The 13,471-nt window shown below is 43.5% G+C and overlaps 1 protein-coding gene across 2 annotated transcripts in view; it reads right to left on the bottom strand.

Annotated features, from left to right (window-relative positions):
- Positions 1 to 4,719, bottom strand: part of KRT222 (keratin 222) — a 16,046-nt gene extending 11,327 nt beyond the window's left edge. Inside the window, exons 1-3 of one of the 2 annotated variants that reach the window (XM_019505280.1) lie at positions 4,527 to 4,719; positions 2,450 to 2,578; positions 962 to 1,182 (exon numbers count right to left, since the gene is read on the bottom strand). In XM_019505280.1, coding sequence (XP_019360825.1) covers positions 962 to 1,182; positions 2,450 to 2,578; positions 4,527 to 4,622 — 446 coding nt within the window. In that variant the 5' untranslated portion in view covers positions 4,623 to 4,719. Of the gene's footprint in view, positions 1 to 961; positions 1,183 to 2,449; positions 2,579 to 4,444 lie in introns of both variants that reach the window. The other variant, XM_019505287.1, reaches the window with a different exon arrangement.
- Between the last annotated feature and the right edge of the window lie 8,752 nt (positions 4,720 to 13,471).

The raw sequence follows: 13,471 nt of genomic DNA, 5'->3' as shown, positions 1-13,471 counted from the left end.
AACAGGTTAAGGTCCCGTAGCCTCTCCTCGGAGGGTCTGCCCTGCTGTCCCTGGATCATGCGAGTGGCCCTCCTTTGTATTCTCTCAATGCTGTCCACATCCTTCCTGAAGTGCAGCACCCAGAAATGGACGCAGTACTCCAGCTGCAGCCTGACCAGTGTCGCATAGAGGGGGAGGATCACCTCCTAGGCCCTGCTTGTGATGCATCTGTGGATGAACAACAAGGTACGGTTAGCCCTACTGACCATGTCCTTGCATTGTCAGCCCATGTTCCGTACCAACCCTACCAACCCTATTTTTTTATGATTCTGTGATTCTAAGTATTAAAACTAATAGTGTGAGTTGATTATAATGTTTGGGGGGTGGGGGTTCCTCTTTTTAAAAATGCTTAAAATTAAACATGGATTAAATTATTAGAACAAAAAAGTGTTTCCGAAGGTTTTAATTGATCGTTTAGATTAGAATACCTTACCACAAATTGCTGGTTCAATTCAATGAAATCAAACCCAAGTGTGATGAATTAGTACCATTGTGAGTAATTAAGTTAAAATTGTACCAAAGTGAACATTGTATAGCAAAACATGTATATGGACTTGAATATGTTTCACTGTTGTTGTGATTGTGGAGAGGTGTTTTAAAACTTGATCTTTTAAAAAAAACAAACCAATCCCATAAAAAGCCTAAACATAAACTTTAAAAATCAGGAAGATGAGTATCACAGATTTTCCAGAAATGTTTATTTTAATGGTAGGAAAACTATGCATGTAATCATTTATTATCTTGTTTTTTTACAGATTAATTGTACAAGATAAAAAGATCCTTCTTTAAGGAGCTTCTGCTTAACCCATATCTAATATTTTTGGTGGTGTGATGTTTATATTCATACAACTCTGAAAATTACTACAAAAAAGTTCTAAAGTATAAAATAAAAGCAAATACTGTTTATCCAGTTAGGCAGTACCTGTTCTCCTCTCTTTCTAGCAGCCTGCGATATGTTGCTATCTCCTGCTCCAGCCTCATCCTTGTATTCAGTAGAATTTCATGCTCTTGAAGCTGTTTCTCAATACCTTTTCTCACTTCCTGTAGCTCTTTTTCTAAGCCTTCAATTTCAGCTTCTAAACTCTGCAGTTGCATATGGTAATGGTGCTCTGTGGCAAGCAATGAATTTTCCAAAGCCTTTTCCTGTTAAGTCAAACCAATATTAAAGGTCCAAAAAGTCGCCTAAAACGTTCAGTTTCACATAGTGTTCATTCACAAAACAGAAAACACATTGTTAAATCTGTTTTTTTAAAATAATCCTTAGCAACAATAGTAAAAACCCAAGTTTTAAGGTAACCTCTTCTATAAGAATTTAAAATGGTGTTTTGTTTTGTGGGTTTTTTTTTAACTTTTCAATAAGATTTATATAATCTCAAATAGAAGCTAGCAGATAAACCTTGATGGCCTTCTATTATACCATGAAATGAATTCATTTTTTATTAGCAAATCTATCCAGGTATCCAAAAAGGAATTCACCAAGTTGTGAAGTCACTATCGTCATGTTATAAATCACTGTTGTTTATATTTTTAACCCCTGTCTACACCAGGGAACTTGATTAATTGTAGACGTCTTTTGTCAAGTAGTGGGTCTCCCCAAAAGGCATTTTAAAAATGGTGTCATTCATAGGTCTTGTCTTCACTAGTGAATTTGAAGAAAAAATTCTACTACTGCCAATAATCGTTCAGCTGCACACATGACAGTTGTGACATACACAAGATCTGTCAACTTCTCATGCTTTTTCCCCATTGTAATACTGGAAACTTTCTGGAGACTAATCTGTAGTAGAACTCCTAGCGAAGTAAATTAAATGGTGATAGTAGTAGCAAAAGATTTTTTTCTTTTTAAAATATTCCTCAGGGTAAACAAAGCTGTAGTGTAGATGGACAAAACTTGTTTCACCATCATTACAGAATATAAACTCCAATTCAGCAAAAGCACCATTAAAATTATAAAATTCTTGCTTACCTGGGGCATAGGTTCAAAGGATCAAAGTAAAGCATGATTTAAATGGACACATGAGAGAGGTTACTAGTTAAGAACTTGATATGGGGATACTGTGGAACAATTCTTGAAAAATGTACATAATTGCTTGGCAGGAATAAAAAGCTAAAGTAGTAGTAGTAATGTGTGTGTGTATACCTATACCTATATCTACATGTATGTATATAGTTTGTGTATACAATAAAAGATTCTGGATCAAAATATTTGATATTCCTTATCATGAATAAGTGGCTGGGAAATTTCCAGGTGATTAACAATCAGTGGGAAGAGTCTGTATATTTCTGTACTTGCTATCTTTTCATTGCAAATTGGATGTGATTGTTGTGGACAGTGGGATATTGCATGTTGGAAGAAGAAACAGATTACATTTTCTGGAGTTTGATAATACCATTTCTTGGCCATGCTTACCACAGCTTGGAGAGATTCAATTTCAATTTGCATATGATGCCACTGACGCCTGGCTTCACTGAGCTCTGCTCTGGCTGCCTTTAAATCTTCTTCATCTTTGTCCATTCTTTCATTTGTAGCTTCTTCTAGCTAGAGTAGATATAAATAGGATAATGGCATTTAATTCTATTATTTATGTTAATAAATATGTAATTAAATACATCTCTTAATTATTTGTGGTCGTTGAATACATTTGTTCTAGTTGCAATGAAATCATGTGTACACTGAATATTGTAATCTCTGAGAAACCTTTTAAATTGCAAACTCTGCTAGGAATGAATTGCCTTAATCTTTAGTTAGCTCTGTGCAGTTTACTAAAATGTCTCTCTAGTTTAGTCTTTTAAACATAAATTCTCTCAGACAAAATATGGATGTATTTGAACAAATATCAGGTTGATTAACAGTACTGGGCCAAGATACATTGGCAGGGACTGAGCAACCATATACTTGAAAAATAATGAAGTAATCCAAGTATTTTATAAAAAATTCTGGGATTTGTTTTATGTCAGGCACAGAAAGATAAAGGCTAGGGAGGGTAAGGCTAAACTATTAGACAATCAGTACCAAATATATAGAACACTTTTACCTCAAACTTTATAAGACTCTGTTGTAAAGTTGTTTCACTACAGAGATACCAACTGTGTTTAACCCCAGTTCAGCCCAGGAGTAAGTGGCTTTAGCTTCACCAAAGGAAGTGGCGTTGCAGTAGCTATGTCAAGTCTAATTTAGGTCCTTTGTTTCTTAATGAAGATTTGGGTCCAAAGAACAGTCTTAATAGAGAAGGATCACTGTTAAATTTGTTAAATAAATTAGATTGTGAAGTATCTGGATAGTAGCTGTATTTGTGGGATGCACTGTTTGAATTAAGCAGAGGCCAGACATCAACACTGTTTTGTTAAGTCAGTTGCTTCTTTGCATTAAAATTATAAATAATACTTACATAGTGCTTAATTATGATAACAGAAAATTATGGCTCTTTTCATAATTTGGTGTTTTGCGTGTAAGCAGTGACGACATCACAACACTTTACTGTGTATATCCAATGCACACTTTACTGCTTTACTATTAAGTATTATGTCATATGGTATTAATGTATTGTAATGTTATCACTTAAAGTGAAAAAGTCAAGTTTAGCTAATTCCTAATAGAGACTGAACGCTGTTTGCCTGCCCTTGTGTGTACTACAGCATAAATACAATTTGGCTTTATTGTGTTCCTTTAGTAATGTGAAGCAGACATGAATTTGGCTTAAGTGATTAGTTAAACTGGGTTTATGGCTTCTTTGTGTCAGAGTGGTGCAAAGCAGCCAGAGTATACTGGGTAACCTGGACCATGGCAGATAAATCTCTCACTGTTCAGAAATTTTGCAATATCAGAGTACAACAATGTGATAAAATAACCAAGTTTCTGCCTGAATTCCTTGGCATTTGAGGATTGTAATTGGCTTTGTTATATTATTTCAACATCTTGTGGTGTTGTAGAGATACTCTGTGTGTAATTTAAATAACATTTAAAAGAGTGATACAGAAAACCAGTGATATAAGCACTGCAGAAAAAAATATGGCATGGTTTTACTGGGAATAATATATAAAATGGCCTGAGAAGGTAAAGCTTTCCACAACATAGGTGATACAAATTGTAAAGACTGTTTATATACCGCTTCTTTATATCATCCCTAAATGGTATTCAAGATGTTGCCTCCTGAGGGATAACTCTAAATGAGGATAGAGGGTACCATGTTATTGCATATGTCATCATGTTTTTATTTTCTAAGCACAACAATATCACTGGCTTGTAGTTACAGACAAACATCCAAAGGCATTACACAGCATTCTATTAATGTGAATATTATAACTTAAGGATCACATTATTTCTAAGCTTTCATTCTAGCCATACTGCAGTAAAATCTATATCCCTTCCCCAATAATATGCTGCATTGAAAAGGAAATACTGTACCTCATAGAGGCTGAGGCAGGAATTGGGTAGACATGGACTGTCTCCTTATTCTGGAAGGTGTCTGTCTGTATGAAATCATTACCTGGGTGCTTGTTGAGAGGACGGTGTCTATCTGATTTCTGGTGAGGAGCGTTTCATAGTTTGCCCTGATCTCATTGAGGAGCTGGGACAGTTCCATTCCACTCCCATCCTCCACCTTGGCTAACTGAACCTTATTGATAGGATGAGCCAGCTGCTGCAGAGCCTACACGGCCTGCAGTGAGAGCAGGAAGAGGGAGAGAAAATACAGCAAAATTTTAAAGATGCAGAGCTCCTTTTTTGTAGGAGCATTGAAAAGCCATTGGCTTTTACTCAATTTTAAAAATCCTGCATAAAATATAAATGTCTTTCACTTCATAAAAGAGTAAGATGCAGATTCTATGATGAAATGAGTATGTATTGTACAGTGCCTTCAGGTATTTGTTACACTGTAAAAATAGTGCCTAAAAATCAAGGTACATGCAAACATTTTCTGCACCCAATCTACAATCATGTGTCTTATTTTAGACTGTGTGATCATTGATCAGGAGTGGCTTGTGTACACATTTGCTGGTGCCAGGAGTGGTGCTGGGAACCCTTTCTAAGTAACTCAGAGTGGGGGAAGGGGCAGATGAGAAGTTGGGGAGGTTAGCAGGTCCTTGTGGGGGTTGGCAGTTCTGGGGAGAGGGTTGGTGGGATCAGAGGTACCTGACGGGTCTGTTGGGGGGTTGTTGGGTCTGTGGGGTGGGGAAAGGTTGTCCATCTGGGGGGTGGGGAGGTCGGGTGCTAAAAATAGCTCAGTCAGGGTTGGGGGAGATAGTGCAGCCCTGGAATTGTGCTCTTCCTTCGAGCATGTGTACATTTGGTAGATCTAACCCATTCCCAGTCTAACTAAATTCATCTCAGATAAACTAATTTAGATCAGGCCGGGCATTTTTTGCCTCTTCAGTTTAACATCCCTGAACACCTGCACAGATCAGCACTCAGATCAACCTAAATCTAGATGTTAATCTAAACGTAACATCTGCACATACCTTAAGGGTTGAAGGATATACTATAATGGGGCTGTCTAATTTCTAACCAGCCAAGGCCACGTGACCCATAGGCTGCTGTAGTGGGGACTATGGGCCCTCAGGGCTGCAGGCTGCATGCTCCCCTGCTGTGTGGGGTTGGGGTAGGAAGGGAAAGGCAGAGGCAGAGGGAGTCTGGAGCTCTGTCCGAAGCCTCGTGCAGCCCTATCAGCTGGTGTCTCGCCATGCCCTGGTGCTTCTGCAGTCAGAGCAGTATGGGGAATGGCATGTGGGTGTGCCAGTTGGAGAGCCCTGCACTAAATAGAAATAATAAAATGAAAATTATAGTTTCCCAGTATGAGTGCACAAGGCCAGAGAGAGAGTTCAGGGAGCATCATCTTAGTACTATATACACCAGAGGTAGGCAACATTTTTTGGCCAGAGTGCTGAAAACCCCCCACAATGCCTACCTTGGAAGGTGCCGAAGTGCTGGCATGCCAGAAAAACAAAATGAGGGCATGGGGTACATGGCAGGATGCCCTGCTTGTGCCCCTTGCCCCCACCCAAAGCCCCTGCCCACCAGCCCTGCTGCCCCTGCCCCCCACCCAAAGCCTCTGCCCCCCAGCCCGGGCTGTGTGGCTGTCAGCAGCTACCCTGGCTCTGGGTAGCTGCTGGAGTACAGGCTGCTCCCAGCAGGGCTTGCATTGTCCCAGATGCCTGCTGAGAGCAGCCCAGGCTCTCGGCTGGCAGCAGCTACTCAGAGCCTGGGTCGGCTGCAGCTGGCAGGCTGCAAACAGCTGTGCCAGGCTCCAGAGCCCTACTGTCAGCTCTGTACCGGTGTGTACACATGCGCCTTGGAGCGGGCAGTGGGGAAGGGACCTGAGGCAGTGCAACCCCAGTCTTTCCCCTGCTCCCAGCACAGAGCTGGTGACTCGGCTCTGGAGCCTGGTGCAGCTGTTTGTAGCCAGCCTGGGCTCTGGGCATTTGCAGCAAGCAGTGGGCAGGCTACAAACAGCTGTGCCGGGCTCCATGCTGGCGGCAACTGTGTGCGCACCTTGGGGTGGGCTACGCTGACCTGCTGTCTGCTCTGAGGTGCGTGCTCAGTTTTCGCCAGCATGGAGCTGATGCTGGAGCTGTGGAGTCCGGCACAGCTGTTTGCAGCCTGCCCGCTGCTTGCTGCAGCTGCCCAGAGCCCAGGCTGGGTACAAACAGCTGCGCCAGGCTCTTGAGCCGAATCACCAGCTGTGTGCCGGGACCAGGGGAGAGACCAGGGTTGTGCTGCCTCAGGCTCCTCGCCCACTGCCTGCTCTGAGGTGTGCATGCATGTGCCGGTACAGAGCTGATGCCAGGGCTCCAGAGCCCAGCACAGCTGTTTGCAGCCTCCTGGCTGCAGCCAGCCTTGGCTCTGGGTAGCTGCTGCCAGCCGGGCGCCCGGGCTGCTTCCAGCAGGCAGCTGGGACACTACAAGCCCTGCTGGGAGCAGCCCGGTCTCTGTTGCTGGCAGCAGCTACCCAGAGCTGGGTCTGGCCATGGCGTGCTGAGCAAAATGGCCTCACGTGCCATGCTCGGCATGTGTGCCGGGGGCTGCCAACCCCTGATATACACTAACAGGTGACAACTCTGGCAGAATTCTTGTAATGTAAAGGGGGGCATAAGACAGCTTGGGCCATGCAGAGAGCATGTTTCAGTAGTAAGGGGTTATGGCCATGGACTCTCTCACTCTGCAGTTGTGGGCCAGAGGTAGTAGATCAGAATCAACATCTGTAGTAACATCTACTAAATGCTGCTACTGAATATGCCCATCTAATTTCTGGGGATCCTTACCATGCCTGTCTGCTCCTTGGTTTCATTGTCCTTGGAAGTGGCTGTGTGTGCGGCTCATTGTTTCCACTGGGAGCTGTCAGTGGCATAGGTCATCTATGTGACAGACTTATATTTCTATAAATGGCTCTCAACTCCCTGGCTTGTAGTTTCTTAATAGCATAGCTTCAATGCATTCTCTTCTCTGAGCTTCCCTTACTCATTCCTGAACCCTGAATTTTTCCTTTCCACTTTTGGGGTCTGTCTGTCTGTCATGGGACACATGCACTTTAGAAAATCATTGGCTAGAAAACAGTAAACTCCTTGGCAACAGAGGTTGGAATCCAGAACTCTCTACTCTCAAGGAGTGGTGTATTTTCAAGGCTACAGAGGCAGGCACCCCCTTACTAGCTCTTCCTTTGGCTCCCTGTCTGTGCATGCTTGGCTGTGCAGTGGCCCAGTTTCAAGGAGATAGGTGCAGGGGTTTCTGGGAAACTGCACCTCAAGCTGCTGACAAGCAAAACTTGTGACTATGTGTGTGTTGTGTATGTGTCAAGGCGCACCCTCACTGGTGCTGGGGCCTCTACACAACACAGTAGTGTGCCCCAATGAGGTCTCCTCCTCCCCTACAGCCTCAGCTTGGTCCACCACTTTAAATGACAACAGGTAATAACTTAGTAAGCAGCACAGTAGCACCAGCAGCATCTCGGGCAGCCAAACAGCCACAGTCAATATCACAGGAGTCCTTCCCCCATCTTGCCCCCCCTTTCCTTACTTTCTGTTTCCCTGCAGGCAAGCCCAGCTTTATCTTTGAAACTCGAAATGATTCAAAACTTTCGAAATGTTTTGACTGTCCTCGTTTTGTTTCAAGGCCGTTTCAACGCCGTTTGTTTTGTTTTGATTTCATTGTTTTGAGCTTGAAACAAGTCGAAACAGTGTCAAAATGAAACAGCTGGTGAAATTTTGCACAGCCCTAATGTGCTGGGCTCGGTGTGGGAGTGCGCTGAGTTTAAAGTGCTTTTTTTAACATCTGTAAGTAGTCAAGTCCCTTTCTTGACCTTTTTTGTATTACAGAAAATAATTGTTAACTTTAATTGTTTAAGGTAAAATCATTACCTATTTACATTGAAGGATCATTAAGTCATGACACATTTTATTATCTTGCCTCTCCCACATCTAAGTGGCATAATTAGCGTTTCTTTCCCTTAAGTTATACTGGCGAGAAACAACACGTTTCTGTTTGCATTTCTAAGCATTATTCAAATGGTTGCAGCATACATTAATGTACAATATACTTTTCATGTTCTAGCTTTAAGGAGGTAATTTTCTTCCATTTTAATTTAATTGACTTATTAGCTTAGAATGCAGTTGTTCAGCTTTGATTTAATTTTGTAATCAATTTTTTCATAGTTTTCTCTTGGAATACCGTTATTGAGATTGTTTGAGTTTATTTTCCCGTCTTCCAAAAATGATTTCAATAGAAGCTTCTGGCATTAATTAATCTTAAAATAATATTTTAAGGGGTATAGCCTGTTCATTTCATTTATATGAATAGTTTTGTTAACTAACAAGAACGTGTATGAATAATATGAACAAGGGCAGTACCTTGCTTTCAATAAATAAAGAGATTCAGAAAGTGTGACCATCTTACTTTGTGGTATAAGTTTTGCTACAGATGGCAAGAACTGTCCCTATGTTTTTTTGTGTTTCTATGTCATAAATGAATTTGGCAGAGAGAGCTTATTTCAGAATATATTTCTTTATATGGATATTATCTGTTTTGTATTATAGTTATATCCCTATTTGTAGAAGTTTGGCAAGTTTTGGGGTACATTATGGGTCTCTCCACACTGATTCCCCATTGTGTCCTAGGAAGGATGCTTCTGATCATGCCTTGCCCATCTGTTGACTGTCTGTGACAAATCTAGAAATGCAGTGGTGAAGCTGCTTTGGGACATCCCCCTGTAGCCATTGGCAGGATTTTGGCCTTCAGCTTACTTGCAAGCAGCCTCTACAGATGCCCTGGAGCAACTTAACCATGGTAATCAGAGTGAGTGGGCAGAATCTGCTCAGGAAGTCCTTCTTGAGGCAGGTTGGGAACAAGAATGGTATAGACATAGCTTATACACACTGTGGGTGCATCTACACATGATGCTACATTGCCGTGGCAACGCAATACAGTGATGTAGTTTCAGCAGTCACAAACTGTGATGCTGCAGCTATGTCGCCATAGCAACACGCTTCCTCAGTATAAAGCGTTGCTACAGTGACATAGCAGCTAAAAATAACCATGCACTGCTGGCATGGTGCAGTATGGGCTGTTACTGTGCTGTCATTTAGTACTTCCAAAAGGAATCCAAAGGGGAGGAGTGGGGGGAAGAGTCCCCCTCTGGGTCTGGGCAGCCTCACATGGAGCCCCTCTCCCCATCCCACAGCAGCAGGGGGGAAGGGGAGGAGGAGGAGTCCCCCTCCAGCACTGCATGGAGCTGTTCCCACCCTGCTCTGGAGGGAGGTGGAGGAAGGGGAAGAGTCCCCCCCCAGCATGGAACAGAGCCCCAGCATGGCTCTGTTTAAAGTGAAGGGGGCAGGGAGAAAGGTTAATTCCTCCCTCCATCCCTTCTGCCCTGCAGCTGGGGTCTGCCAACTCCAGGGGCCACCGCTGCAGCCCCCTCCCCTCTGTTTCCCGGCAACCAGGCAGACCCCGGCCACGAGTTTTGCTTGTCTGCAGCTTGAGGGGCAGTTTCTCCCAAATCCCTGCACTGGTCTTTTTGAAACTTAGCAGGCTTTGTGGCCTCAGTAGTTTTCACCCCGCTATGTTGTAATGCCTAGATGTGACATGAGAGTTGCTTTCAAGAATTTGGGGTGCTGTTACCCCCAAATGCCTGCACCAATCTTCTTGAAACTTGGCAGGCTTCATCCTCTCTACAGAGTCTACCACCCCTGAAAATTTCATCCAAGTGGACAAAAAACAACAAAGTTATAGATATGCTATTGTTTCCCCTTTATACCCTATGGCCGGATCTCTGAGGCGGCTCTGAAGCTCTTTGGAAGCTCTGAACCACTTTGGGAAGCCTAACGAGGCCAGTATTTCAACCCAGATGTGCTGCTTCAGCCCTGAAGCTTCCGAAGCTTCTCCGGATCCGAAGCTCTGCCCGAAGCTTCGCACAGCCCTATCAGCTGGTGTCTCGCCATGTCCTGTCCCTGCTCAGGCTACAGAGCAGAGGGGTGGGGCCAGCCCTTCTTTGGAGCAGAAAGCACAGCCCAGCCCAGAAAGCATGCTGGGATGCTGGAGGACTCTGGTTTAACTTAAACCAAGAAGGGGTCTGGGACAGGCATGGCATAAGTTGGTTGAGCTCAGTCAGTTAAGTCTGATACTACATTCAGCCAGGTTTATCTCAAACTGGTTTTGGCCATTTTGAAACTCATTTATGTGCACTGAATGTCTGTTCTGTTACAGGTTTAAACCAGTTTCTGATCACTTAAACCAGTTTACAGTAGAACCCCATTTTACATGTATTCAACTTACCCGAGTCTTGCATTTACACGAATTAATATTAGCACCCAAGCAGAAAACTACACCCTGAGATGCGTGTCATTTGCATATATATGTGAGATACGCAGACTGAGTCAAATGGAGTTACGTGCAGCTTGGGTTCCCAAGCAGGATTCTGGATTCAGACTCAGTGTCGCCATTGTGCTCAAGATGAGTATTTCTAATACTGATTCCACAAGTGCTTCCACCTCTACAAGGAAAAGAAAAGCTATAACTTTGGAAGAAAAACTTGAAATTGTGAAGAGATACGAAATGGTGAGAAGACAAAGGAAATTAGGTGTGCTACAGGGCTCAGTGAGTCAACTCTCTGTACAAGTAGGGACAATGTGGAGAAAATTAAGGAGTCCTGTAAGAGTGCTACACGTTTATCTACTGCCCATGTTTCATTAACAAGGTCAGCCATCGTTGAGAAAATGGAACACATGTTGACAACGTGGATTGAGCACCAGAATCAAGAACATATGCCTCTTTTGATCCAGGTGATTCAAGCAAAGGCACACAGCATTTATGAAGTATTAAAGCATGATGATCCCGAAGCCAAGCCATTTAATACAAGTGCCGGATGGTTGATAAATTTAAAGCACGCCATGGATTTCATATCTCAAACCGATGGGCAAAGCAACAGCTGCTGATAAAAGCGCTTCGGATAAGTTTCCTTTAATCCTACAGGCTGCCATTGAGGAAGGAAGCTGTGATCTGAGGCAAGTTTTCAACTTGGATGAAACTGGACTTTTCTAGAATTGGATGCTGAGTCGCACATTTATCTCAGTCGAGGAAAGAACTGCCCCAGGGCTCAAGGCTGTGAAATATTGCTGCACACTGCTTCTCAGAGCGAACACAGCTGGTGACTTCAAGCTGAAACCGTTGATGGTTTACCATGCCAAAAACCCTTGAGCGCTTAAGGGTTATGCAAAAGGGCATCTGCCTGTTTATTGGAGAGCCAACTGGAAAGGATGGGTTACTGGATCATTGTTTGAAGATTATTTTTCCAGTCTGCTGCATTTGGAATTGAGGGCTTATCGTGACAGGCAAAATCTGCCTTTCAAAATTCAGCTGGTTCTTGATAAAGCTCCAGGACACCTCCAAGCCTTGGCGACCTTAGTGAGAACATTAAGGTGGTGTTCTTGCCACCAAACACAACGTCACTCATCTAGCCCATGGATCAGGGCATTATTTGAGCTTTCAAGAGCTATTACCTATGGAAGACCTTCAAGAAGCTTATCAATGAGACAGTCAAAAGAAAAGGCAAACATCAAAGAATTTTGGAAGGCATTTAACATCAAGATGGCCATAGACATCATTAGAGACACCTGGAATGATGTTACGCAGCAGTGCCTTAATGGTGTCTGGAAAAACATCTGGCCTGCTGTTGTGAATGATTTCTGAGGATTTGCTGCTGATGAATTTGTCAGTGATGCAAGGCATGAGATCGTTGAGATGGCTAAGAGTGTGGGCTTTGAGCAGGTCGATGAGGAAAACATGGCTGAGCTGCTCGATTCCCATAGGGAGGAACTCTCAAACAGGGATCTTCTTGAGCTGGATAGGGAGTGCCATGAAGAGGAAGAGCCCATGGAAGAAAATGAAAGGCCCTCCCCCCCTCCCCCGAGTTCTCATGATGAAAGGCATGGCTGATGTGTTCAAACTTTTAGATGGTTACTTAGCCTTTGATGAAAAGGGCCCCAAGAAGTGCTAAGGTTGTCAGGCTGATGAAGGAAGCCAATGCCTGCTACATGGAGCTTTACAGGGAGAAGTGGCGCTGCTCAGTGCAGTCTTCCTTGGACAAGTTCTTCAGGAAGTGCGACAGCACTGTCTCAACTCAATCAACTGACTCTCAGCCCTCCACTTCCGGGGGAGCGATATCACCACCATCTTTTGATGTGTTCAACCTGGATGAAGACTTGGCTCCCCACTGATGGATGGATTGAAGATTGTTGCATGTCCATTTTGTATTCTTTTATTTTACTTATAATGTAAATGAATAAATATGTTTACAATACATTTTTGTAACCTAATAAATAAAGTATTGGTTGAGAAAGGTTGTATATGGTGCCTTTGGTGTCATAAATGTGAGGTCCAAGGAACGCAACCCCTCACTTTTCTATTATTTCCTATGGGAAAATTCACCTCGAGTTGTGTGAATTCGCGATACCTGAGGTTTCTCAGGAATACAACATAAGCGTAAGTCAGGGTTCTACTGTATGTGTAATGTCTTTCCCTAGCCTTTGAAGTTCTCAGTCCATGTTGTGCTGGCTAAACGTCTTAAGGCAGCTGCCTGTGCAGAGACTTTACTGCTGACTTTCTGAACATGATGTGTATAGGTGAAGGAATGGTTTAATGTGATTCCTTGGTAAGTGGAGGTGTACTCATAGGGAAGGATGTGGTTGCCTGCTCTGATATTCAGCATGGTTTTTGTGGTGGTCCAGTAGGGGGTGCTCGTGTGCTGAGCCACCCACCTCACTACGCCCAACCACCTTTCAGGCGCTGAATGCCTCCTTGGGGGTGCCTAACATCTGGCCAACCCCCCTTTCTAGAGCACACTCACTAGCCTGGGGGTATTACTGCCACCACCCAGGGACAGGCTTGATCCTGGCACATTGCCCCCGGTAAACACAGGCCTAGTAGCCCTCAAGGGTACTTGACTCACTT

This window comes from Gavialis gangeticus, unplaced genomic scaffold, assembly GCF_001723915.1.
Source record: "Gavialis gangeticus isolate Ggan-Ray unplaced genomic scaffold, GavGan_comp1, whole genome shotgun sequence".
NCBI classification, from domain to species: Eukaryota; Metazoa; Chordata; order Crocodylia; family Gavialidae; genus Gavialis; species Gavialis gangeticus.
This window is presented reverse-complemented; position numbering and strand designations above follow the sequence as displayed.